The sequence below is a fragment of the Geospiza fortis genome, unplaced genomic scaffold (assembly GCF_000277835.1).
Source record: "Geospiza fortis unplaced genomic scaffold, GeoFor_1.0 scaffold121, whole genome shotgun sequence".
Taxonomy (NCBI): Eukaryota; Metazoa; Chordata; class Aves; order Passeriformes; family Thraupidae; genus Geospiza; species Geospiza fortis.
In genome coordinates, this window is record NW_005054346.1 from 4,971,788 (window position 1) to 4,996,368 (window position 24,581).

At 37.3% G+C, this 24,581-nt stretch overlaps 1 protein-coding gene across 5 annotated transcripts in view; it reads right to left on the minus strand.

The window, feature by feature from the left end:
• The window catches only part of CHD7 (chromodomain helicase DNA binding protein 7), a 140,693-nt gene that overhangs the window by 28,175 nt on the left and 87,937 nt on the right, over positions 1-24,581 (minus strand). For 4 of the 5 annotated variants that reach the window (XM_031058613.1, XM_031058616.1, XM_031058615.1 and 1 more), the window contains 11 exons: positions 22,260-22,398; positions 18,678-18,815; positions 17,529-17,594; positions 12,589-12,644; positions 11,089-11,203; positions 9,649-9,732; positions 8,590-8,727; positions 8,372-8,493; positions 7,696-7,939; positions 2,902-3,078; positions 1,426-1,569 (listed from right to left, as the gene is read on the minus strand). In XM_031058613.1, coding sequence (XP_030914473.1) covers positions 1,426-1,569; positions 2,902-3,078; positions 7,696-7,939; positions 8,372-8,493; positions 8,590-8,727; positions 9,649-9,732; positions 11,089-11,203; positions 12,589-12,644; positions 17,529-17,594; positions 18,678-18,815; positions 22,260-22,398 — 1,423 coding nt within the window. The remainder of the gene's footprint in view (positions 1-1,425; positions 1,570-2,901; positions 3,079-7,695; positions 7,940-8,371; positions 8,494-8,589; positions 8,728-9,648; positions 9,733-11,088; positions 11,204-12,588; positions 12,645-17,528; positions 17,595-18,677; positions 18,816-22,259; positions 22,399-24,581) is intronic. The other variant, XM_031058614.1, reaches the window with a different exon arrangement.

The following is a 24,581-nucleotide window of genomic DNA, read 5'->3' on the forward strand; positions in this document are numbered from 1 at the left end:
ATTTAGGTTGTTTTAGACTGTGCTTCAAAGTACAAACCATCTCAGTGCTGAAGAGCTAATAATTCACCCTGAAATTGGTAATTCCTGACGCAGACCTGCACAGCAGAAATATGAACAAAAGACACTTTCTCCTGAATTTACACAATTCCCTTAGTAATAAACCAACTTCAGAACAGAAAAGGTAATTAGCAGAGAGGGATGAACAATTGAGAAAATATATGGAATACAACTTCAAGGAATGGAGAGGAAACCCCAAGCCACGAATTAACACATAACCTGTCCTGCCTCTTAAAAGACAAAGTCAATTCCAAAACATCTGAGTGTCAACAGATAAAGAAGTCCTCCTGAACTTGTTGAACCAATCTAATTCTGATCAGAGCCAATGGCATTATTTTAGTAATAGTTCCATGTATGGATTCAAAAGCTTCCAGTCATTTTGAGCTGGCCATACAAAAGCTATGTTGAGAGTTAGGATATATTAGCTCCAGTTCAAACACTTCATTAACAGGACTATATGACTTCTGCCTCAGAGCTGGCTCACTTTCAGTCAGGTCAATGTCCATTCTGACTGACATGTACTAGCATGCACAACCTATGGAAACATATCCTATTTTGCCAGGAGGCCAGGGGCTAGAGGAAGAGCTATTTTGTAATTTAGACTATGATGTGTGAAAGAGTTGTTCTCAAAGAAAGTCAACAAATTCAAGCAGTCAAAAGTTGAAAGATATCAAAAATTGAATTTTCAGACAAAGCCAGCAAAGTTACATACAAAAATACATGCAGTTATTACCACAGGAAGCAAAGGGCCAAATTAAGATGCCATGCTTCAGTTACCTCCTAAAAATAAGGTGGTTTGGCCTTTTAAAACATTTTGATACATACAAAAAAACATTTGAGATATAACACATGTTGCATCTAGGATCTTTTATTTTGTATTAATTTATGCATTTCTTCTCTTGGACAGCTCAAGAAATCTAATTCTGAGTAAAAAAAACCAAACTCCCTCTATTTGGTTACCTCTTGTTAAACTGTGTTTCTAATATGTTCCTGTTTGCACTTAAGTCACTGAGAAAACTCTCAGATATTAATTCCACAGAAGTTACAGGGAGAGTCCCTTCACTCTGATGCTTAAAGAAGAATGTCAACTGACAAGTTAATTCTCATAGAAGTATTTTTCATCCAGAAACCATTACAAGACATCCCACCTCTATTTTTTAAACATTGTATTTTAATAAAAGGAATGTCTTCCTGTTTCTGCAAGACCAATGGACAAAGGACTAAAAAAAACCAAAAAAACCCCAGAACAGTGAAAAGGCAGAAAAAAATAGATATTATTTTAAAAAGCAAATAATGACGTTCATATACAATAAAATGGATAAATTCAAAATATCTAAATAGAAAAGTAAGTGTGCAAGATAAGTTTACCTGCTCTTCAGTTTTAAGATCCCCAAATTCTTGCATGAATGTGGTTTCTGATGGAAAGCGACCTGGTTCCAAGAAGTGAAGCAAGCTAAACAGCTCTTCTACTGTATTTTGCAAAGGGGTTCCAGTAAGCAGCACTTTATGCTCCTGAAAGGTTAAGAAACAGTTGCCTAGGAATCCATCACTTTCATTTCCAATGGAAAAATACACAAAATTCTTTCCCCTTGTCACCATACGTCTGTCTCACCTTTGCTTCCCCTCCCCCCTTCCAGCTACTTACATAAAACTGTTCTCAGGACATTCCTAACTGGTACTCTGGTGTTCCTTCAGTGATAGCCCAGAAAAACACTTCACTACTTAAGCAGCTTCAAAAGTCCTCCAAGATACAAGAACAGATTTTACTGTTCCACAATGTCCCATCCCTTTCACAAGTACAATGACTTTTAGATGGCAAAGCAACAGTTGAATCTATCCCATCATTTCCAGTAAAAATTCATTTATTTACCACACCTCCAATTGACCTCAGTGCACTGATCTCCTCAGGCCAGGAGATCAACACAGGACCTAACAGGAAACCTGAAGCAGAGTTCTACCTTCCTACTACATGCTAAAGAGCACAAGAGTGGCAGAGACTAAAGTAGCTTTAGAGAAGGAGCCCAGACAGGTTTAGCAACTAGCCCAGAGCCAAACATAAATTTAGCAGTGTAACAAGAACTAATGTGAAAAGTCCCATATCTCTATCTGTAGTCTGTAAGGCTATAAGCTCTGCTTTCCTCTAACAGCAACCACAATAAGAAAAACAAAAGGTACACAGCATTTTAAAAGACCGAATTACAGGTATTAGTTTAGCATGACTGCATTGTTCTCACATTTTAAAAGAATATTCTGCCTAAAACAAAGTAATTATTGTGTTTTTTAAATGGTAAATATCTTCATATTATCTCATTTTCTCTGTGAGTTTAATGCACCTATTTTGCACACATAATACATATTTATGTAAGCATCAGAAACCAACTCACTTGCCCTTCCTTAGTCAATGTGAAAGAATATCCTTATGGTCACACAACAAATTAACATTAGAGCTGATATTAATACAGAGCAGTTTAATTCTCATGGCCAAATTGGGCCACCTGACCACATTACACTTTTAAACAAATGTCTATGTGAAGAAATGACTATGGATTAACTCACATGAAGGGAGAGAAAGGAAAGAATAAATTTATTTTTATTGTCTTAGGAGAATCCACATTATTCTACACCTAAACCAATGAAAAATCTTATTAAATATCAGCACTCCAAAACTGAAGGTATGCATATGCTTCCAGGTATTTTATACTTTCTCATCTGCATTCTCTTATTCTTCTTAACACCTGATGATTTACTTGAGAAAAAACCCTTTTCTTTTACTTTTTGATTAAACCGTAAATCAGAAGTAATAAAACTACAGAAGACTCAAAGATAAGAGAGATTCACACTGACCAGATCCATCATCTTGAGTCCTTCCAAAAGCTTACAGTTCCTGTTTTTCAGCCTGTGGGCCTCATCAATGACCACGCAACGCCATGGAATGTTACGCAGCTCTGGGCAGTCAGTCAAGATCATTTCAAATGTCGTGATAATGGCATGGAACTTGTAGGACCCCTTTATCACACGACCCTAAAAAGAAAAGCAAATGTTAAAAATAAACTCCCTGGCAAAGAAAAGAAGCCATTTGCTTCACCTTCAAATTTTATTTTTTAAAAATACAAAAGAGTAGAATGGACAAGACATTTAAAGCAAATTAAGTCATTGTTCCTGCCTAAATGGGGAAATACAATTCTGTAAGCTTGCTACTGACTTCATGATAGCTGTTTTTAATCCTGTAAATAGGCCCACAGAATCACTGTACATTGATTACAAAGTATACAAGTATTTCAGTTTTAATTCATATGGATTATACTAATGCCTTGAGGCATTAATATATTGCTGCAATATTGAAATAAGGTTTTCAGACTTCATCAAGAGAATTCTCTTTTTACTTGAATGGAAGGTACATGAAGGTCCTCCTGAACAATCCAAATACAGCAAAAGTGCATTAAGGTTTTCTTTTTATGACTATTTGAATATTGTGCTCACTGGTCTAAAAATGAAAACATTGTATTTTTTTTTTTATTTTTTTTTTCCCCATTAGACACTCGGGATTCAAAACACCTACAGTTCATAGAATGGCTTGGGTTGGAAGGGACCTTGAAGACCATCTAGTTCCAACACCCCTGCCATGAGCAGGGATGTCTTCCACTAGACCAGGTTGCTTAAAGATCTGTTCCATCTGGCCTTGAACACTTCCAGGGATCGGGAATCTACAAAAACTCTAATGAACAGCTTTGGCAGAAGCAAATATCTGAGCTCTTAAACGCAGAATGTGTATCTGCATACAATTTCATAATACTTTTGTAAGTCTGTGTTAAGCAAAGTTCAACAGGACAATTAACTTGATGTCTGACACCATATTCACTGGTTCATTAGTTCAGTCTTATTTTCAGCACCGATATAAAGACTGTTTTAAAAAAAACCCTGAATAAACTTTATTCAGGAGCATGAAATGAGCATCTTTGTGACATTATGCTAAGCTTCTTCCCAATGCTTTTCAAAGAAAAATGTAATTTGGTACCTCCAGTGTCACTGGGTCTGTGCAGAAAAACTGTCTCTGTAAGGATGAGCATTACACAAGTTCAAAGCTATTCCACATTTTCAAAGGACTCTGTCATGGGTTGTATATTGAATACATTTCAAAAGAAACACATATTTTACAGTAAGGTGACCATTTCTTCCCTTAGACCTGTGCAAGACTGAATCCTTTTATAAGTGACCTGCATATAATCCTCTCCAAACCACGGGGATCAGAACTGGCTACTGACTCAATGAAATGATTGAAAACCTGATATCCTGAACTCAGCATTAAATCTGCCTACTCAAATCAAGAACATTTCAGAGAGAGTAATGACCTGCTCAACAATGCTTTCTCGTGGCATAGTCCAGAAGTATTTATCTTGTTAGGGGCAAAAAAAGCTGTTACTTAACAAACAGCAGATGAAGATACATTAAGTGGGCAGCTTTGAAAGCCAGAAAACTGAAATGCTGTAACCCTTTCACAAGCCAAGTAAATTTCCACCACAAACCAAGCCAGCTCTTTTCCAAGTCTCCATCATTAGCTGTATTTGGCACATATAGGTTTTGTAATCTTAAAGCAGAACTCCTTCTCAGAGGTGGGATAATACAGAAAAAGCACATGGTTTGTTTGATATTCCAACCAGGGAAGGGCTCCTAGGAAGACCTTCCAGTTATATTGCTCAAGAACACCAGAACAAGCCTCTCTATGTGAACCTCACAGCAGAATGTCTCTGATAACCCCACGTCCTTACTGTTGAAGTCACACCACTGCAGAAATTTATTTTATTCTTGACTACTCTTGAGCATTTCACAACAACTTGACTCTGGTAACTGGGGCTGACCCTGAAAAATCACACTACTGCACATGGGGTAGGTGCTTCTTATGCACGTTCTCTGTTGTTACTGCCCTTCAAAAGCCACTCACACACTCTCAATGTTCAATTGTCTTTTTGAGAAACAGCTCAGATTGAGAAGACTCTTTTCATATTAAGACCTAAAAAGCCAAAGATGCCTGATTTCTGGGTTGATGTGTCTGGCAAGGGAACTAGAAATGATGCTGCCAAATCATGACTTATTTCATTCCCTTTTTGTATCCCATCCTATTCCCAGTGATGGTACTTCGGAGAATGACAGAGTGAACACTACATGGGGACTCTTTTTTTCAGAACATGAAGAGATTTTTTTCCCTGTTTTTGGTTTCCACCATGTGTTTCACAGCTGACATTCTTACAAAGAATAGAACACAGAAGGTGATTTTGTGACACATCTAAGCTAGCTGCCACCAAAAGGATGAGTTCTTTCCATTTCTCTTTTATCCCTAAATGCAGTAATTGTCTGATTCAACTCTTAACACAGTTCAGAGAGCAAAGCCAGCAGAAAATCATTCATTTTTCTGTGCCACGAGTGCTTTGTCATTACTCGCTATGGGGTAAAATGACTGCCACACTCACGGCAAGAATTGAGTTAATATGGCAATGGGGGAACAAAACTTTCTGCTGCATCTTGCTGTAGATCCCTTTAGTTACTTTTAAATCAATGAAACAACATTGCGAAAATAACTTAAGAATCTGCACAGTAAGTGGGATTTTTCAGATGACATTCCTTCAGGCTTCATGCTAAGTAACTGTTAAGGGGAAGAACATGCTGAGAACAAGCACCAATCAAATAGCAAACAAACATGATTTTTAACACAGGAAACTATTCAGCAGAGACAGTATTTGTATAAATCCAAATTTTTAAATTATATAAAATATCAATCTCTGCTAAGAAATTATTTTAAAATCAGAAAAACTGATTTCAATCCCACTTCATTTGTGTCTTATACATCTAGGTAAGAAGATAAATGTGAGAATTATTATAAAGAATAATAGAGATTAATAGAATGGCCAGGACTGGAACCTTAAAGATCATCTAGTTCCAGCACTCCTGCTGTGAACTGGGACATATACAACTTCTCTGGCCCACCAGACCTCAATAAAGCAACTGTTACTCAAATAAATCTTCAACAAACACAGATTTGATTTTCATTTAAAAGTTTCTTCGATAAATTGCTGAGAAAACAGTCATCTTCTAGACCACACAACTCTTACTTCTAACTAATATAAATTACTATGTGTTTGTCTACTATGTTTAAATACATAGTTCTTTCTGTTTGCCCTAATGGCATGTCAAGTTGTGCCACAGCCATACCTTCAAAACAGCTTTTAATCAGTTTTTTACCTGTAAAAGCATATTTCCTATCTTGCAATTTCTCTCATAGCTTTGCTGTAAGACTCTGGTTTTTCAACATACTTTGAGGACATGAAGTGAGAACTAAGCAGAACTGGACCACCCATCACATCACTGACAATGAGGAGAATGCTTTTCTCATCTTTAATATAAAGATTTGTTTTCTCCCATGCACTTGCAGTACACCAGCCCTTTTAACCACTGTGTCACAGTGGTTTAACTGGTCATGTGTCATGACAAAAAAAGATCTGCTTTTGTCTTACAGCCTTCCCAGAGCTGAGCTCTCCCTATGGAAGAATCATCTTAATTCCTTGGACACAGACAGCCCTGTATTTAGCTATCCTGAGTATTTCTAGATTGGATCCAATTTATTAAGTAATACAGCTTACTCTGTATCCATGAACTGTCTTAATCATTTACCACTCTCCACATCTTTGTGTCGTTTGAAAACTTCCTCAGTAATGATTTTATGTTTTCTTTCAGGTCACTGGTAAGTTATATAGCTCATGGACATGAACCAATCCCTGAAGAACTATGCTGGAAATGCAAATCACTTCTCATTAACAATTACATCAAGAAATACCAGCTAGCCAGTTTTAAATCCACTTAATGTGTGCCATATTGATTTTATATCCTTCTAGTTTATTAATCAAAATGTCCAGTGGTGTAAAATAAAATGCCTTAAAGAAAATCTAAATGTATGAATTCACCACTATCACTTTTTAAAGCTCAGTTGAAAATAGTACTCCACAGGTTGAACTTCTACCCTTTTTCTCTCTTAAGTGAGGCAGATTTTATTATTCTGCAATAACATTCAATGTATGCACATTTTATTTCCCTTAATTCTGTTTACTCTGGGAAAAGCCATGCACTTAGGAGTAGGGATCTGATGCTCCTCTTAGCTTCTGTTTTCAAAATAATTTCCTGTTTCTACCCCTAGTAATTTCTGCTTTCCTTCACTCACAACTATTCAACCTAAGCACAGACAAAATATATCTGACTTACAAAATTTGATAAAGAGGCATTGACAAGTTTAATTTCTGCAAGCAGGTCTTTCCTGGAATGGTAGGCAAAGATTGATTTTTAAGCTTAGTTCCACTTAAAGGAGTTTCTCCATTAAGAATCTCTTCTGCCAGCTCCCCTCAGAAACACAAAATAACAAAAACCTTGCAGGAAAGAATGAAACTCTAAACAAAAGTTGCACCATTTCATGGTGCCCCTTTATTCCACAAGAGATACTGGCCACTATTAAAAAGGATTCTTAATATATGTATCTGTACATCTAACTGAAACCTAACATACCAGTACTGAAAAACTAATTGATGCTTAAATTAATAAACAACTGTAAAGCATATACAAAAAAAGAGAAAAAGAAAAATCATTAAGAGCTTTTACCTGTGGATCTTTGAAATACATTTCATACAACTGAATGGTCCGCCGACTCGCCTGACTCCCATGATACACAACCACATTCAACTCTGTCCAGGTGCGGAACTCCCTTTCCCAGTTGGGAATTGTGGACAATGGTGCAATAACCAAGAAAGGACCATGGATTCCTTTCAAATATATCTCATAGAGAAACGTAATGGACTGGATAGTCTTTCCCAACCCCATTTCATCTGCTAAAATGCAGTTTCGTCTGAAAACAAGAATAAAAACAGGCTTAATGATTTATTCCCAACTTAAAACATAGAAAATCAGTAAGGCAATAACCTGAATAAAGCACATATTTCTAGAATGAAAAGGCATCATAACATTTTGCATTTTAAATAAATGTTATGATTTGTGATGCAGTTAGCATGGATATATCCCTTCTATCTACCTCTCAAATTTACAAGGGGGAGGAAGAAGGAGCAGCAGGGGCATGCATGAACCCAAAGCATTTGCTACAAGAATCTATCTGAAATATTCATGTTCCACCCCAAATTAGTTTGTATATGACTCCTGCAGCAAAAAATGAGCCACGTAAACGATTCTAAAATCTCACTTTAGCGGGTTACTTTAAAAGGCTGCTATTTCAAATAAAAGCTTTTCCAAAGCAGGATTCAGCAGTAAGCTATGTTTTACGTACGTGTTGTACCAATTGAAAAGAAGCCAGTTTACTCCCTCCAACTGGTATTCCCTGAGTTTGTTATTGTTTTTATACTCCCTGGAACTCTCCGATTTCTTCCAGTCATCGGCAGGAGGTCGCTCCTGTTTCAAATACAGCAAATCCCATTAGTGGTTTCTAAAAGACCACATTACTTTACTATTTTCAAATAAAATCCTCTCTATAGAGCCAATTCTTACCACACGCTCCATTTCTGGCTCCCTAGACATCAGTTTCTCAAATTCTTCGATCTTGGCTTGGTCGATGTCTTGCTTGAGCTCCCAAGTGCTGTCTTCGTAAGGAAGCGAACACCACTTCACCAGATAGTGCGTGACAGGCTTTGTTAAGACAAAAATTACATTATCTCACAATACAGAAGGAATAAAAGTGTACACCCATTCTTACAGAAGATCTGCAGGCTAGATGAAATTCAAAAAGCTTGATCAGACCTGAATGCCTGATTCAGCCAGAAGGATAAGCAAACAGCAGGCTGACACCTTGACAACCTAACCAACCAAGTTGAGAACCTGGAGAATGCAGGCTTACCACCAAAATGAGCATAACACATTTGAAATCAGTAAGGTTAGACTAAAATTTAGAAGCAAAACAATATTCCCACTTCAGTCCTTACAATTCTATGCTTTACTACATATTTAAAAATTGACTGTTTTATCAGTGTCATCAGAAACTTCACCACAGACAAGTCAACCATCACCATTCACTGACAGAGCAACATGGAAACAGCGACCTGCCAGTGAAGCTTTCTATTCTCCCAGGACCAAAAGGGAATCTCCAGGAAGATAAAATCATCTTCTTTGCAGAACAAGTCATTAAAAATGAAGAAACAGTGAGTTTCAGGACTTTTTCTGTAACAGGCAGTCTAAACCATTATGACATTTAGCTAAGACTCTTTCTTGCCATTTTCATTTAAATTCTGCATTACACGTATGAACATTGTACTTCTACAATATTAAATATCACTTCTTCGTTGTTCTTGCCTTTTGGTTGGTTGTTTTGCATGCTTTTTTAAAAAATAGGTAACTTAAGAAAAAGTTTGGAACTCTCACTTAACCCCCTTTATTTAAGAGAAACTGCTACATTAGCCAACGTTTTCTCAAACATGTTCCTATTTTTTATACATATATACCATGGTAGTTTCTGTAAATGTTTAACATATTCTAATTAATGTATTTCTAAACAATAAATTCTAAACACAATGTCTGTATGACTAGAGATGCACTAAACAAAGTTTTGTTTACCTCTCCATTATCATCTGTGCTACGTGAAAAATCCATGATTCGATCAACTTCCACATAATCTGGATTAAAAAGCTCATCATCAATCTGTTCAAGGAGAGAGGCAAAAATATAAAAGATATCTCTATTAGCCCTTCCTGAGAGGGAAAATGATTATATATTTCACCAGGCAATAATATTTTGGGTCACGGTGACACAGAATTTATATTTGGCAAACTTCAACATGTTAATTGAAATGCTACAATTCAGCAAGATCATTCCCCGTGAGGGAATCAGACTTCTCAGACTTTGTTAACTGGGCCTCTTAATTACTGTGTGAAACCTTTTACTGTGAGAGAATGTTTAAGAATATTTTAAATGAAGTGTGAAATTACAATTCACTAATGAGCAATCGAAAAGGCTTATGGCATGCAATGCATTTAGCATTCTTGAAAACTACAGCTTGCAATAAAGAAATTAGAGCCTTGTACACTAAGTGCCTTTGGATTATTTTAACTACAGGAATTGTCTAATGCTTTACAAGCAAGATTTAAAGATTATTATTTCAAAAGCAGAGAAAACACAATGCATGCATACACAGTTTCTCTAAAAATCACAATTTGTCAGGTTCGTTCCTATGCCTTAAACAACTTACAGGATTCTCTTCTATACTAAAGCATTGCATTTCATTTTAAGATCCACTTCAACTGAAGAGACAGCCAAAAGGACTAAAGACTGTGTATTTTAAGAGCTTTTTCTGAAACAATGACAAATTCCAAATATTTACAGTAACTTGTGATCCACTTGGAAATATATTAAAAAGAGAAAATGGAAACAATTCCAGCTATCTTCTCTTAGAACAGGTGGAAGTTTTCAATTTGCAACATGTTTTTTTGTTTCAACTTGAATGATATAGTAAAAATAAATATAAATAAATAAACACAGTAGCTCATGAAGACATTTTTTTTTTCTTAAAAGACAGCATTTTTCTAAAAGGTAATCTTTCAGAGACACAAATCAGCAGATCTGGTCTTTTATTGACAGGACCCCTGCCACATTACTGCTTATGGCTCTAAGTGAAATTAAATTGATGATAAAAAGCTTCGAATCCCTAGTGAGCAGCAGTCCATAACATAGAAAAAAGGCATGCATTTCTTCTGGCATAATCAGCTCCTGAGAAAAAAGACATGGTACTGATTCAGTCAGGCTTACAAGGCTAATAACTAGCCACTCACTTCAAGGAAAAAAAAACCAACCAAAACTATAGGAAAAAGCATACAATCAGGATAGATGACTTTCATAAACTTGCAAGACTTGCATCCAGAATGCTTTATGCTTTATACCAGAATAGGTGCTGCTGATATATCACAGACTTATTCAAAATGTTCTGCTTGCATACAGAACAAGAATTCCTAGGAATATTCCTTAAACACCTGAAAGAAACAAACAAACAAAAAAACATACTTCAGAAAGGAATTTATTCTGGCCCTGTTTTGCCTTAAACCGCTTAATCTTCTGCTGAATTCTCTTGTCTTTGTCCAGCTCTTCCACAGATGCCCACTGACAGTGAAGGTAAGAACTAGAAGATGAAACAGAAAAATCTTACTCAAAACTCTGCTTCCATTGCACTCCTGATGTATTCTACTAGTACTAGATCTTTCCAGCACAGCGTGCTGCTATGCTTGGAAAACTTGACACTATCTTCTTTACCATAGAGGTTATTAATCATCTTTACTCAAAGTAATTATACTTACTAATGGAGAAACTTGTCAGGAAATAGAAACAACTCCCACTCAAAATTTGAATACATACCCTCTATACTTAGTTTGGCACAAAACTAGGATGACTTTTATTGGACATACTTAAAACATAATTACTATACAAAACACTTATGGTAAAGTCACTATTTAACATCATATTCTAGCAAAGAGCGGGATTTTCATAAGTTAATCAAAAGATGCAAATATTTTAAGTACTACCATCCTATATAATTTTTTTGTGAGAACAGCATTGAAACTCAAAATTACTTGTGAGTCTTTCAAGACTGACAGAGAGAAAAGAAAACCCCCTCGTAAATGCAGTTCCACAGTAACAACATAGAAGAAGGAACAGTATCTCTGCCAAAGTGACCTGTCCTACTCCATAAATTTAGTCTGTCAAAAGCTCTAGTGCTAAGACAGCACAGTTAACACAAAAATTATGTCTATGTAATAGAACTAAACAAAGCATAATTAAGCAATTAAACATTATACAATAAACAATATAGTGCAAAGGATACAAAAATGACAGCATATTTAAAGTGAAGTCAATTACGTGCAGTTAGCTGCCACAAGCACCCTTAGAGCAGACTTCTGTCTCTCAGACAAAAAATTTGGTAAAAATACACAAGGTGTGCTATTTTCCTACAAGAAAAATGAGCTTATCCAGCTATGAAGTGTTTTATTTTAAATTCTGATTGCATTGCAGTTTCAGAGTCCAGAAGTGAAACAACATGCTGCTCTCACCACGATTACATTCCTCTCATGGAGGGGTAACGATCTGCTGGAATACTGAAAGCCATCTCATTTGTTTGTTATCTTAGACATTTTGTACAACATAAATCTTGTTTTTGATACAACATCAAGGGTTATGTTTGAGTAGTTTGCACACACTCTACAGTTGCAGTTAGACCTATACAGCACAGGTGTGTGCTTATGAGCCTGCATGCATAATGAGTCTTTAAGTATTTAATAGCAGAGCAATTTTACCTGTGGATTTAATTTTGGAAAGAACACAAAACAACACTGTCAAACCCTGTACCACCAATGTAAGGTATTCCCCTGTTTATTTGTCACTGTTTTGGGTTAAACATTAGATAGGTTTAAAGTTTAATAATAATTTGTATCAGTTACAAAACCAGTTTTGAATGCTATTTGGAAGTTATATGAACTTAAGGATAGCAATCAAACCCATAACTTTACTTACAAGTTTTTGTATTTTACATAGAATTCCTCTACTTCTACTTCCTCTCCATTCTCCATCTAAAAGAAAAGAAATGTTGAAACGTGAATTAAATCTCTAAACAGCCCAACTTATTAAACTATTTAAAAACTATCTGAGATATGGACTATGGTCCCCACACAGAGACACAAGTGGAGGTGTAGGAAAAGGTTTGTGGGGGAGGACATGGGCGAGGAGTTTCCTCCAGCTGCTTACCCAAGTACATACTGCAGTGCTTACTACAACTTCCAAGACATGAATCATTTGAACTCCTCCCTAACCACATGCAGCTTCATTCACAACCTCACCCCAAATCTGGCTTTCTGCCAAACCCACAGTGTTAAGTAGAAGCCAAGTGTACCATTTTCTCAGGCAGCAGCCAATTAGCAACTGCACTCCTGAATGCCATATGTATTATTTTTGGCTGGCTCATGGCAACTTTACATTGTGGGTTTTGTAATGTTTTAAAAAAGAGTTTTAAAGGGGGTTTATTCCTCCATATAGTTAATAACTCCAAACAAGAAGCCATATAAAACTAAACCTTATACCTCTACTAGAATTGTAGTGCATCAGTGTTCATGGCTTTAGTTTTACTCAATGGTGCAATTAAATTCACTCAGGCAAGATGTCTCACATACAGAGCAGCCAAATTAAATTAACACCCAAAAACTACATTTAAAGCAAGGTTAAAGCTGTGACATAAACCAGCAAAACCAAGGGCATTCAGTGCTAAGAGTTGAGCTACCCCTAACTTATCCCTGGTGCCAAAGTATTGCATAACATATGGCATGTAATACTTTGTTGAATTGCTCCTTAACCCAGCCACAGGACAAACTAAGGACAGTGCACCAGGCACACATTTAGAATTCAGATTATGTCACAACATTAACTGTTTGTTTTTACTAATGAACTTTAGGAAAATTTTAAACAGAGCAGCATTTTCTGGTTCAAACATTTCATCAGGGACAACATCATCTGTAATAAATACTATGTATGCAGCATTAAACAGGCAAAACTGTTGACTGCTGCATAAATCAACAACTTTTGTATGTTTCTACATATATTTAAAATACAAACACACACACGCACACAAGAGGGACTACCCTGAAACTTGAACTGTCATTTTTAGTTACTGGCTAGATTTCACCTCCACAGCAGTGCAATTAAAGAACAACAGTAGCAGCTGCATTAAACTGTGTTCTAGCACAGTGAAGTTCATGCATTCCCAGTCCCTGATTCACACAGTATTCCTTTACTTCCTGAGTAGCAAGGGAGTTTCAGTTTAGCATTTACATCACTCCAGTACAGTCTGTTTGTATTCCTTCCTAGAGAGAGAAACAATACCAGATTCTGCCTATTTCTCCCTAAAGAAATGGAAGAAGATTCCTGGTGCTACTTCTTGATCTTGAATCTTCCATCAAAGAAGATAAGCTCTCCAAACCATGCTCTAAACGCAAACACAGGGGAGAAATTCTCTGACACTCACAAAGACATTGTCAAAGGAAAGAAATCTGAAGATCATCAAGATTCTTTTTAAAACAAAAAAAAAAATAGAAGAGTCTCTCTCAAGATGATATTAATATTTAGAGATCAAAACTGCATTGAAAAAAGAAGTTGGAGATCACATTATCGGAACCTATTCATTGCCCTGAGGCAAAATTAGTCTTTAGGAAGTCAACCCTAATTTTAAGACATTAACTTCTTTTATTATCTAAAATGTATTACAGCCAAGTCTCTTTGATTACTCTTAAACCAGAATCCTTTGAGATCCATCAGTATTACAATGACAACATCATTAAACACCTTTACATAGAGGTTTCATATTAACCAAATTCACTCCCCTCAGCAGCATTTCAGTCAAACATATTTTCTGTCAGCTGCCAACTTAATAACAATAATTTACAATGCACATCTTGATAAGTTCTGTAACTCTCATGAGTAAAACACAATTTTGTATTGTCTAATAGGTAATGTTAACTGGTCTATGTTATTAGATGTTCCATAAGAGTGCATCAAAGATTCACCTAAGCAAAAAGTACTTCAGAAAAAATATTTTTAAAATCTTAGTCTGCCATTCAGCCCCTATGCCCTCCTCCAAAAATTTAATCAAATTACAACTGTCAGCACTCAAGCAGAGGTTAAGAACATTAGGGTATATGAGACAGCACCTTATGCCTCTGATGTCACTGTGCACTCCTCACTACCTGTACACATATATTAACCAGGCAAAAAGAATTTATGCAAAATTCTCCCCCAAAATGATTACACAGACATCCTAAAATAACACATGGCAGACTTGGGGAATGCAGGACACTTCAAATTATCATTTCCAGGTGTGGCCAGGATCTGATTCACAGTCTCTGCAGATAATTGAAGAAATAAATGACCCCTTCATTCAAGCAAATACTTAAAAGCACATAATCTTGCATGCCATTGCCACAGAGGTGATACAGTAACACTGCTAATGCAAAAATTAGTTGTGTAAGCCACTCAGGTGTAGAGACAATAAAAGGGAAAAAAAGCCAAAAGAACAACCAACCAACCAACCAACCCTAAGAAAAAAACAAACCATGAAATACCCCAAACCACCACAACTATCAACTACTAGAAAAATAGCAGATAGAACTCCTTAATAACAGATGCAAAGCAACAGACAAAACCCAATCACTTCAACTGATACACAGCCCAAAATTGTAAACTAATTTGAGGAAGTAGGTACCATACACTTTTGAATTAGTTCTAATTCTCACGTGTACTAGTAGGCAAAAAGAGACATTCACATGTTTAACATGCAGGTCCAGGGTTCTACAAACTCCCTGTCCTTCCAAAATATGTGCTATTTCTGCTGGATAGCATAATCAGTTCTAGCTATTCCTTTTCAAAGTTAAGAAGCAGGAATTCAAAGGGGACTGAATGAAAAATTTCAACATCCAAAATCATCAGGTTTGGAACTCATGAGGAGTGATACACGTACTTCATGCTTTCTGCAAGAAGAAAGATTATTCAAGGGAATTCAACATTCCACATTAGGAACAACTGTGAAAAACACCATCTTTTTTACTTCAAACAGGAACTCAGCTCTACCTTTTACTCCGTACGTTTCAAAAATGGCTGCAAGTACAGGGCTGCATCCTATCTGGTAACTCCAGAGCTAGACTTAGGCTATTTCTCAGAAAACCAGCATGATTTTATGATAAGAATACTGCTCCAAACGCATACTCATTATCTAATGTCCTTTACTTGAATGCAACATCTTTGTTACAACCTAATCCACTGAAAGGTTTCCTAGTGAAGCCTCTCCTCGTGTTTATTTTATGCACTGGTCCTGATCGCAGCAATTTTGCTTTGATTAGTAATCTAACAACCAGGGTTTTGATGACGTTAGTAAGAGTGTAAAAGACCTTTAATAAAAGCACAGTTGGATACTTCAGATGTTAAATATTAACATCCTGAAATCCATTTTTTTTTTGAAATTTGGAGAAGAGGGTTGGGGAGAAGAGCAGGGAAAGAAGAGACACCCCTCAAACCTGCAAATACAATCCATAAAAAACATTAAAGAAAAAGCTCAAAATAGAGCTTGCCTCCAGCAGAGCTTGCAATCAAAGACATGTAGGCAGCAGACCAACTACTTCCCACAAACTGCAGCAAAATACACACTCCCCATGAGTAATCACACCTTTGTTTGCAGGGGAGAGGAAGAAGGGAAGAATAATCGGTGAAAAACAGCTTCCCCTGTAAAGACATTTATGAAAGGACCACATCCTCCTCTCCTGCCTAGCAGACCATCAGGACAAGTAAATACTCACTTTATATTGCCTCAAGTTTATCTGAAAAATAAGCCTATGATTTGAAACACAAAATACAGCTCTAGACTTAAAAAAAAAAAAAAACAAAGAGAAAAACCACTCCAAAAAGCCTTAGAAGCTTATGCTGTAAGGTGCATAAACAGGTCAGATTGAATCACAGGAACTCATGACATTAAGTGAATTAGGTTTACAAAAGTGTTAATTATGTTAGGACAGTAGTAATAAAATTAAACACACATACCCCACTTTGTCCATGAAAAACAAACAAAACCCCAAAAACAAACCCCAAACCACCACAACATTGAAAAAAAAATCCATTAATAAAGGCAAATTTCCTTTCTCCAATTTGAAAATTAACACTGAGGCAAAGATGAATTGCTGGTTAAAGATCAACATGATGCTGTATCGGTCTAAGTCAGACAGTTTTCTGTCCAACTGTAGTACAAGTCAGAGAATTAGCTCCACAAAAGAGTCTATAAATACAATCATGTTCTTTTTTGGAGTAAGTTCTTTTCTACTTCCTTCTCAGACTTCTAATACTTTGGAAGTGCAAAGGCCAATCAAGTTGAGAAGCAGATTAGAAAAATCTATAAGCAAAATAAGAACCAGGAGGCAGGGCAGAATTATAAGGGAATCACACTGAACTTGAGTGTTTCTTTCACCATCTTAGCACAGGGACAAGGAAAATATTCATCACCTGTCTATGCATCGTACTTGCTCACATGTAAATTCTTTTCAGCTGCTAAGCACAACTGCCATCAAAAGATGCAAAAATTATGGGCAAGGGTTTTTGAGTTCTCTCATTCCTCAAACTCCTATGGAATATTACTCTGAAGTGAAGAGCATCACAGATTTCACCCAAGCATGTATATTTGCAAAACTCAAATTTCTCATCCAAAAAAAGCAAAGAAACAAGTAAAAGATTAAACAATCTGTTTTGTGTATGTCTACTGAAAAACACATTGCATACCATCTGAATACACTTTCAGGGAACCTCCTCTGTTCAACAGAACAGTTTTTAAATTGGGAATATCCAAGGTATTTTAGGAACTCAGTAAGGGCTTCAGAAGAAATATGCTTAGCCTATTTAAAATATGAAGGGAAGGGGATTTATTTTACCTTTTTCTTGACTAAACGGCTACTCATGATTTTCTCCACAATAGGACCTTCAGCATCAGCAGATTCCTACATCATAAACAGCATACAAGAGTTATGGGAGTGCATCTTTGTTAAAGACTTCCTTTATTAGAAAAACTTTAAAATAATTTTTTGTAACAGAAGCTTAATACCAAGAGGACATTTTCCCCCTAGCATGAGAACTTTGAGGATTCAAAGAGATTTAATACCATAATAAATGACTGAAGGATACTTGTTTAAGCCTGTTTTTAAGACCTAGTGCAACTCCAGCTCCCTCAGTTAAGAAGGCTGATGTGCACAGACAAACAGATATAACAACATGAGCAGTTCCCCTGTCCTAAAATGCTTTCAGCACCATACAGTCTAAACAGCAGATGATGTTCAGAAGCTCTAGCTGGCAGTGCAGGTGTCGACACGATCACTCTCAAAATTGCCTGCAATTCTCTATTACATTAATTCACTATTACAACGGGAGGCAAACCATCCCAACTGTCCTTCTGATAAGACACAATTAACAATGGAGATCACATACAATATTTCACAAGGCTTAACAAATTGCCAAATGAAACACCAAAGAACAAGGATATATTCTTGAATAGGTCATCAGTTAAATGAAGTAGTTTGAAAAAGCACTACAAAACAATGAGATTGTTACAACAGTCATTCCTACAGTATTACCCCTCATCTTATTCAAACTATTTTATCCATCATTTACATTGCACAGAGAATAAAGTGTACCCTGCTGGGTACTACAAGGCAGTAATTTCATAAAGGAGTTCTTATGGTGCCTAGCAGCAGGGGACAAGCTTGAGTGGTTTATTAAAGTCACAGAAGCCAGACCACTGAATTCACAGAAGTACATTCTAGATTTCTAGCAGTACAGTTTTGGTTTCCTTTACCTAGGGACCACTAATTTCAAAGAACTCAGCTTGAACTTTTAAGCTGTATATCATCAAGCTGTATATCATTTGCAAACAAAGCCATGAGTTGATATATTTTTTAAGAATGTAAAAACTTATGCCTTCTGACACATTCTATCAATCACATGTGAAAACCATTCAGGAAAAGGGCCCATATTTGACCTCTGAATGCTGCAGTTATGGCCACCTTTCCAGCCTGTTCATATCTGACCTGTTGCTCTGACTGAGAAGTATTTGAAGGAGAGTCTCTTCCAGCAGCATCAGCATCATCAGCCTCTTCATCTGAAATCTTGAACTCCAGGTCTTCGGTATAACGCTTCCTCTTCACCTGCCTGCTGGAGCGTCGTTTCTGAACAGAAAGCATCCATATTTTTCATGAGAAACAAAGTTGATGAGAAGCAGAATAACCAAGAAAATTTCTCTGTGTGTCTCAAATACATTAGTGTGCAGTAAATGCTATAATTTCTACAACACCCTGGTAGAAAGAGAGGACTCAGGACACTACCATTCTGAATTCCTGCCTGTTAGCCATTCTTAAATTCTGCAAGCAAAAAACAACAGAAACCTAAAATGAAACAAAAAACCAACCACAAATAAAAATTGACTTTATGCTTGTTCCCAGCTGGAAAGTGGGGGGGCATTTTTTCCCTTTTTTTTAACATTACTAAAACAACCTTAAAAAATTAGGAAGCCTATCTCAGAAAGCAATTAAAACCCAAGAAGCTGCACCTCTCCATTCACATCTGTAACAAACTTTGACAGATGGCCAATGCAGGAGCCAAACACCACCTTTCCACAGCATGGTCCACTGTGTTGCTAAGCAGTGACTACACACTTTCTTCCTCTCCCCATCCACCTAGTTGTACCAGGATTATCTTGTAGGGGAAACACAATGAAATACGATTTCCTCACTTCACTGACCCAGCACTGTTCAGAAAGGCATCCTGCAGCACAGCATGGGAAAAGACCCCAAACTAATAGAGGAGAATGGAAAACTTGAACCACCCCAAATTGAAAACATGATTTCTGTGCTCCCATACCCTCACCACGAGGATGAGATAAAGCTTTAGCAGGATTGCACAAAACAACCTGTAAAATACAGAAGCATGCATTTGACATAATTTGCAACTTTATGTTCAGTGCTGGGTATTGTTTCTACAACAATAAAATTCAACTTCCCAGACAGTCTGCATCAGGTTATATATTTGAAAAGCTGTAAGCATATGTTGCTGAAGAAAACTGTCAACTGAGCTTCAAATGTCTTAATGGAGTAATGTGTACATTAAAATTATGTTGACTATCAAATGTTAAAAAAACTCCATCATACATACACTACATATTTATATATTTAACACTACTTCTTTATACATCTTTCTCAGCCACTGCACATCTTCACTGATACGTGCAAATACGTACGCAGCTTGTTTAACAGACTTACACACCTGAGTCTCTCAATATACATAGACAAACTCAAATACTTTTAGATAACTAATCATTCTTTTTAAAGCACAAATACTTGGTGCACTTCACAAAAATAGAAATTATTTATTTAACTGAAAATGAAAATTTTGAGCAAAGGTTAAGCTTACATCACCCTTTTAAACAACGGTGACTTGACTTCTACCTTTAACGCAGTAACTTATGGGGGTTTCCAGAAAACAACATTTTTATACTTCAAAATAGTAACACTTGACAAATTTGCATCGTGATTTACATGATCACTGATGGGAAAATACCAATTTTCTTCTGACTCTGTAGGTAAGTCTTACCATTATTTTTGGTGCCAAAAATATCTTCTTCCATTTCCCTAACAGAAAGAATACCTAAAACATAATGGTAGCCTTTATTTGATATTTTTTCGACTTGATGAACTTCCTGTTTCCTCTTACATTCAATGTGGTTTTGCAATTGTTATGCGCTGTTGACAGAAACTGTGCATGTATTTACCTGCACCAGATTAACTCATTAACTGATCACTGTTGACAGAAACTGTGCATGTATTAACCAGATTAATACATGAGTTATTAATACATCAGTTAATGAGTTAATCTGCACCAGATTAACTCATTAACTGATCTACAGGTAGGAAGGTGAGTAATAGGTTTGATCGTGGAATATAAAAAACCTGCATAACACACAAGGATTTCTCCTCTTTAAAGAAAACAATGCATCACTGTGCATTACTACATAATATCTCTACAGAAGGCTCAGGATTTAACACTAAGAATGCAACTGTGTCTTAGACAACTGAGTAACATCAATCTCAGTTGAGAAATACATAACAAGTTTATTAACTGTAGCTGTCCCAGCAAACATGGTTGGCACCCTTTCCTAAGTTCATGCAAAGAAGTGCATTATAGCATACACAGTGCAAGAAACACAAAGTTTCCTGAACTACTTTGCCACATTTAACTAAAAAGTGATGCAAGTGCCCTAGCACTTCTATTTACAAAAAAAAAAAAAAAAAAATCAAAATAATAATAAATCAAAATAAAACATCACTCAATTGTGTTTGACAAAAAAGAAAGGTTTTGTTCCACTAGACTGAAAACAAGCAATCCATGCAGAAATATTGAACTGTAAATGGAATATAATCACCTACAAATTTGGAAACCCAAAAAACCTGTCCAAAGCCCTGAAGTTTCTTCATCTTTTGCCAGTGTCATCAATCAAGCTGGCAGAGATTTGCAGCACAGAACAGAAAACTTAATTCTTCAAACACTTTAATATCTGCATGGTTTAACTCAACTTCTCTAATTCAGAATACACAGTTTGAAGGAATCAGGAAGAGCATGCTCTTCTACTGCTTCTTTTGTTTTTAACTAGAATATACTAGATCACTCACATTTCATTATTTACTACATTCTTCTTGAAAATAGTGGGAGGAAGGGCATAACCATGCTTTCGTAGGACAACTGTTAGCCAAAGTCTTCCCCAGGCTACTTTGACCATTCCCAATTGATCATTGAACATCTCTCATAATCAAAAGCAATCCATCCACAACCTGATATGCAAAGGACAAATGCAGTGGATTCATGTACACTGTTATGACTACATAGGAGTCTCATACTTTCTCCACCACAATCCTATCTCCATCTCTCCATCCTATCTCTTCATAAGGGGATTCTTATTTTTAGTGCCCCCTCTAAACACTGCCAGCAGAAGCAAGCCAGGAGCTGACCACTTCTTAACATGCCAAATGACAGAGCACACAAAACTTGTGCTACTCTATTTCCAGATTTGCTTTACGTGAAACAAAGGTTGGACAGAAGGTTATAGGTGCACAGTGGTCAAGAGAAATGAATCAATGTGAGTCCATGACTGGTAGTCCTGAAAAAAAAGCCCTTCATCCACTAAAGCAGTGTAGCTACAAGTGCTTGACATGCATGTTTCCAACACTCTGCCCTGTCATGCCTCATTCTTGGTTTCAGAAGGTTTGCAAAGCCAATGCAAGAATAAACACCAAGTTTATAAGCAAGACCTTGTAATAGTACATTAAGTCTACAGAACAGAACATTCAGCATCATAACTGCAAAACCAGTCAAAGAGAATGTGTGAAAACTCAGCAGCATCGTACACATATCTGCAAACAACACGACTGTAAAGCAAAATTGTGATGAAAAATACTTGTTTTTGTAAAATATTCACCACGGTGATTTTCATTTCTCACCTTCTTTGTAAACAACACAGAAATTACCCAAATACCTGTATCTCTGTAACGAAGACCACAAGAACTATTGTTTTATGCTTCTAAGTTGTCAAAGCCTACAATGAACTTCAACAAAAGCATTACCTGAACCCCTGGATCATCTTCATCTTCAGGATGAGGTGATGGTGGTGGAGTTTTTTCCAAATCTGAGTTTTCAGAACCTTCCTTTCCCTTGTTAACCTTTTTCTTCGCAGCACTGGCTTCTGAATCTTGCTTCTTGCTACTGAAACAAAGGTATTTTTAATCAGTATTTGTAGAAAAATACAAGCAAGAGGTGCTTAAAAAACAGTTGATCCGTGAGATGTTTGTTTTGAGTGACTTCATTATTTTCAACTGCCTTTCTTAAGTATTTCAAAGTAACTGCAAATTCAGTGATGCATGGGCCATCACTACACAAGCCTTAACAACAGACACCTTGCTTCTTTCCTTCAAGACCTTAGACAGTGACACTCAATTTGTACTCAACGAGAAACTAAAAATGAGATGGGAAAGGAAGAGCTGCTCTCCAGAACCTGCACTTTCTGAAAACAGTGTTTGGACACCTGACACCTGAGAAGAGAAACGGGATTACGCATGTGCTTGTCTTGTATTAACTGTGCAGCCCAGGTAAGCAGAACCAGGGCAAGCGTTACCAAGACAAAGGACTGAATTCATCTTCTTCTACAATCCCTGCTATTTCCAAGCAGGAAATGCACTTTAGTGCCAGTGCTGAGGGCACCCATACAGCTTCAATACATGTAACTACAGCTTGTACAGGGAGAAAAAACACCCAGCTAGTATCTCAGCATCTACACAATACCAGAAAGCTATATCCACTGAGAGTGATGTTTTGAGGGTAGTTCCTTCCCTTCCTCCCCCATGAAAATGTTCATCACCTGAAGAGCTGGGACTGTCTCCAGATGCACTCATTGGCTTGGAAATGGGTGAAGACATATATAGCAAAATACAACTTTAAATATACCATCACCAAATCACAAACTGAGATGATCTGCAGCATGGCAGGGGTGAAATTTTTAAATGGCAATAAGAATCGATGGTAGAAGGTAGTATTTTAAAGCACATCTAGCCTTTGAGTCTGAGGCAGATTTTTACTAGATTTTTGTGGTCAGCTCCCAGCAGCCCATTCCCAGTGTGAGGGGCTTGCTAAGGGAAGTTGCTGAGATGGCTGACAGCAGAGCAGAGCAATGTGCTGGTTCCTGACACATGGCAAGCAGAGGTCACCAAGCACTATATAAGAGACTTTTATATGGCTTCTACATTCTTATCACTTTACTTTCATACCTGGGAAATTGCCTGGGGTTTGTTTTTTCTTCATGATCCTCATATTTGTAATTTCTCATTTAAACGTCAGCTTTAAGTTTGTTCATTTTGATCAGCACATTAGCCCACCAATAGTGTCTTTTGGAGCTGTAATTTAAATTTTCCCAATACAGTCACTTGTCTCTTCAGGACTCCGACAACTCAGCTACAGCGTTATTTTCTCCTTGCAGCCTATGCATAAACTAGCAATGATTTCCAAGTTTAAAAAAAGAATTAAAAAAAATTTACACACGAAAAGACTGTGAGTTTTGAACATGGATCTGTATTATTGCAAAATTGTCTCTACTTAGCCCTACTGAGGCCATATCTGGAGTACTGTGTCCAGTTCTGGACTCCTCAGTGAAACAAAGACAAGGAGCTAGTGAATAGGATACAGAAGGGATGATTAGGGGTCTGGAGCATCTCTCTTAAGAGGAGAGACTGTGGGAGCTGGGCCTATTTAAAGAGACGACTGAGACTAGATGATCTACAGAGGTCGCTTCCATTCCTAACACTTCTGTGATTCATTAATGCATGGAAGCATCTCAACAGTAGGTATCAAGAGGATGGTGCTAGACTCTCTTCAGTGGTGCACAGTGACAGGACAAGGAGCAATGGCCAGAAACAAAAACAGAAGTTCCACCTCAACATGAGGAAGAACTTCCTTACACTGAGGGTGGCAGAGCACTGAACAGGCTGCCCAGGGAGGTTGTGGAGTCTCCCTCCCTGGAGACATTCAGAATCCACCCGGACACCTTCCTGTGTCATCTGCTCCAGGTGACTCTGATTTGGCAGGGGGCTTGGATGAGATGATCTCCAGAGGTGCCTTCCAACCCTAACAATCCTGTGAAATTAACAGGACTCGACACCGCTCAAAAAAAGCCCACTTCAAACTGTGACAATTAAAAAAAGAATTAAAAATGAAAGGGGATGTGGGGGGAAGAGTCCGACCCGGCGCAAAGAGCGCGGGCACAGCGGGGGCAGAGTTTGGCACGGCGGGAGGAGCGCGGGCAGAGGGCGAGCCCCGAGAGGCGGCGGGGCCGGGCAGCGCGCGTCCCTCCCTCCCTCCTTCCCTCCCTCCCTCCGTCGCTCGGTGCCCGGCGGGCT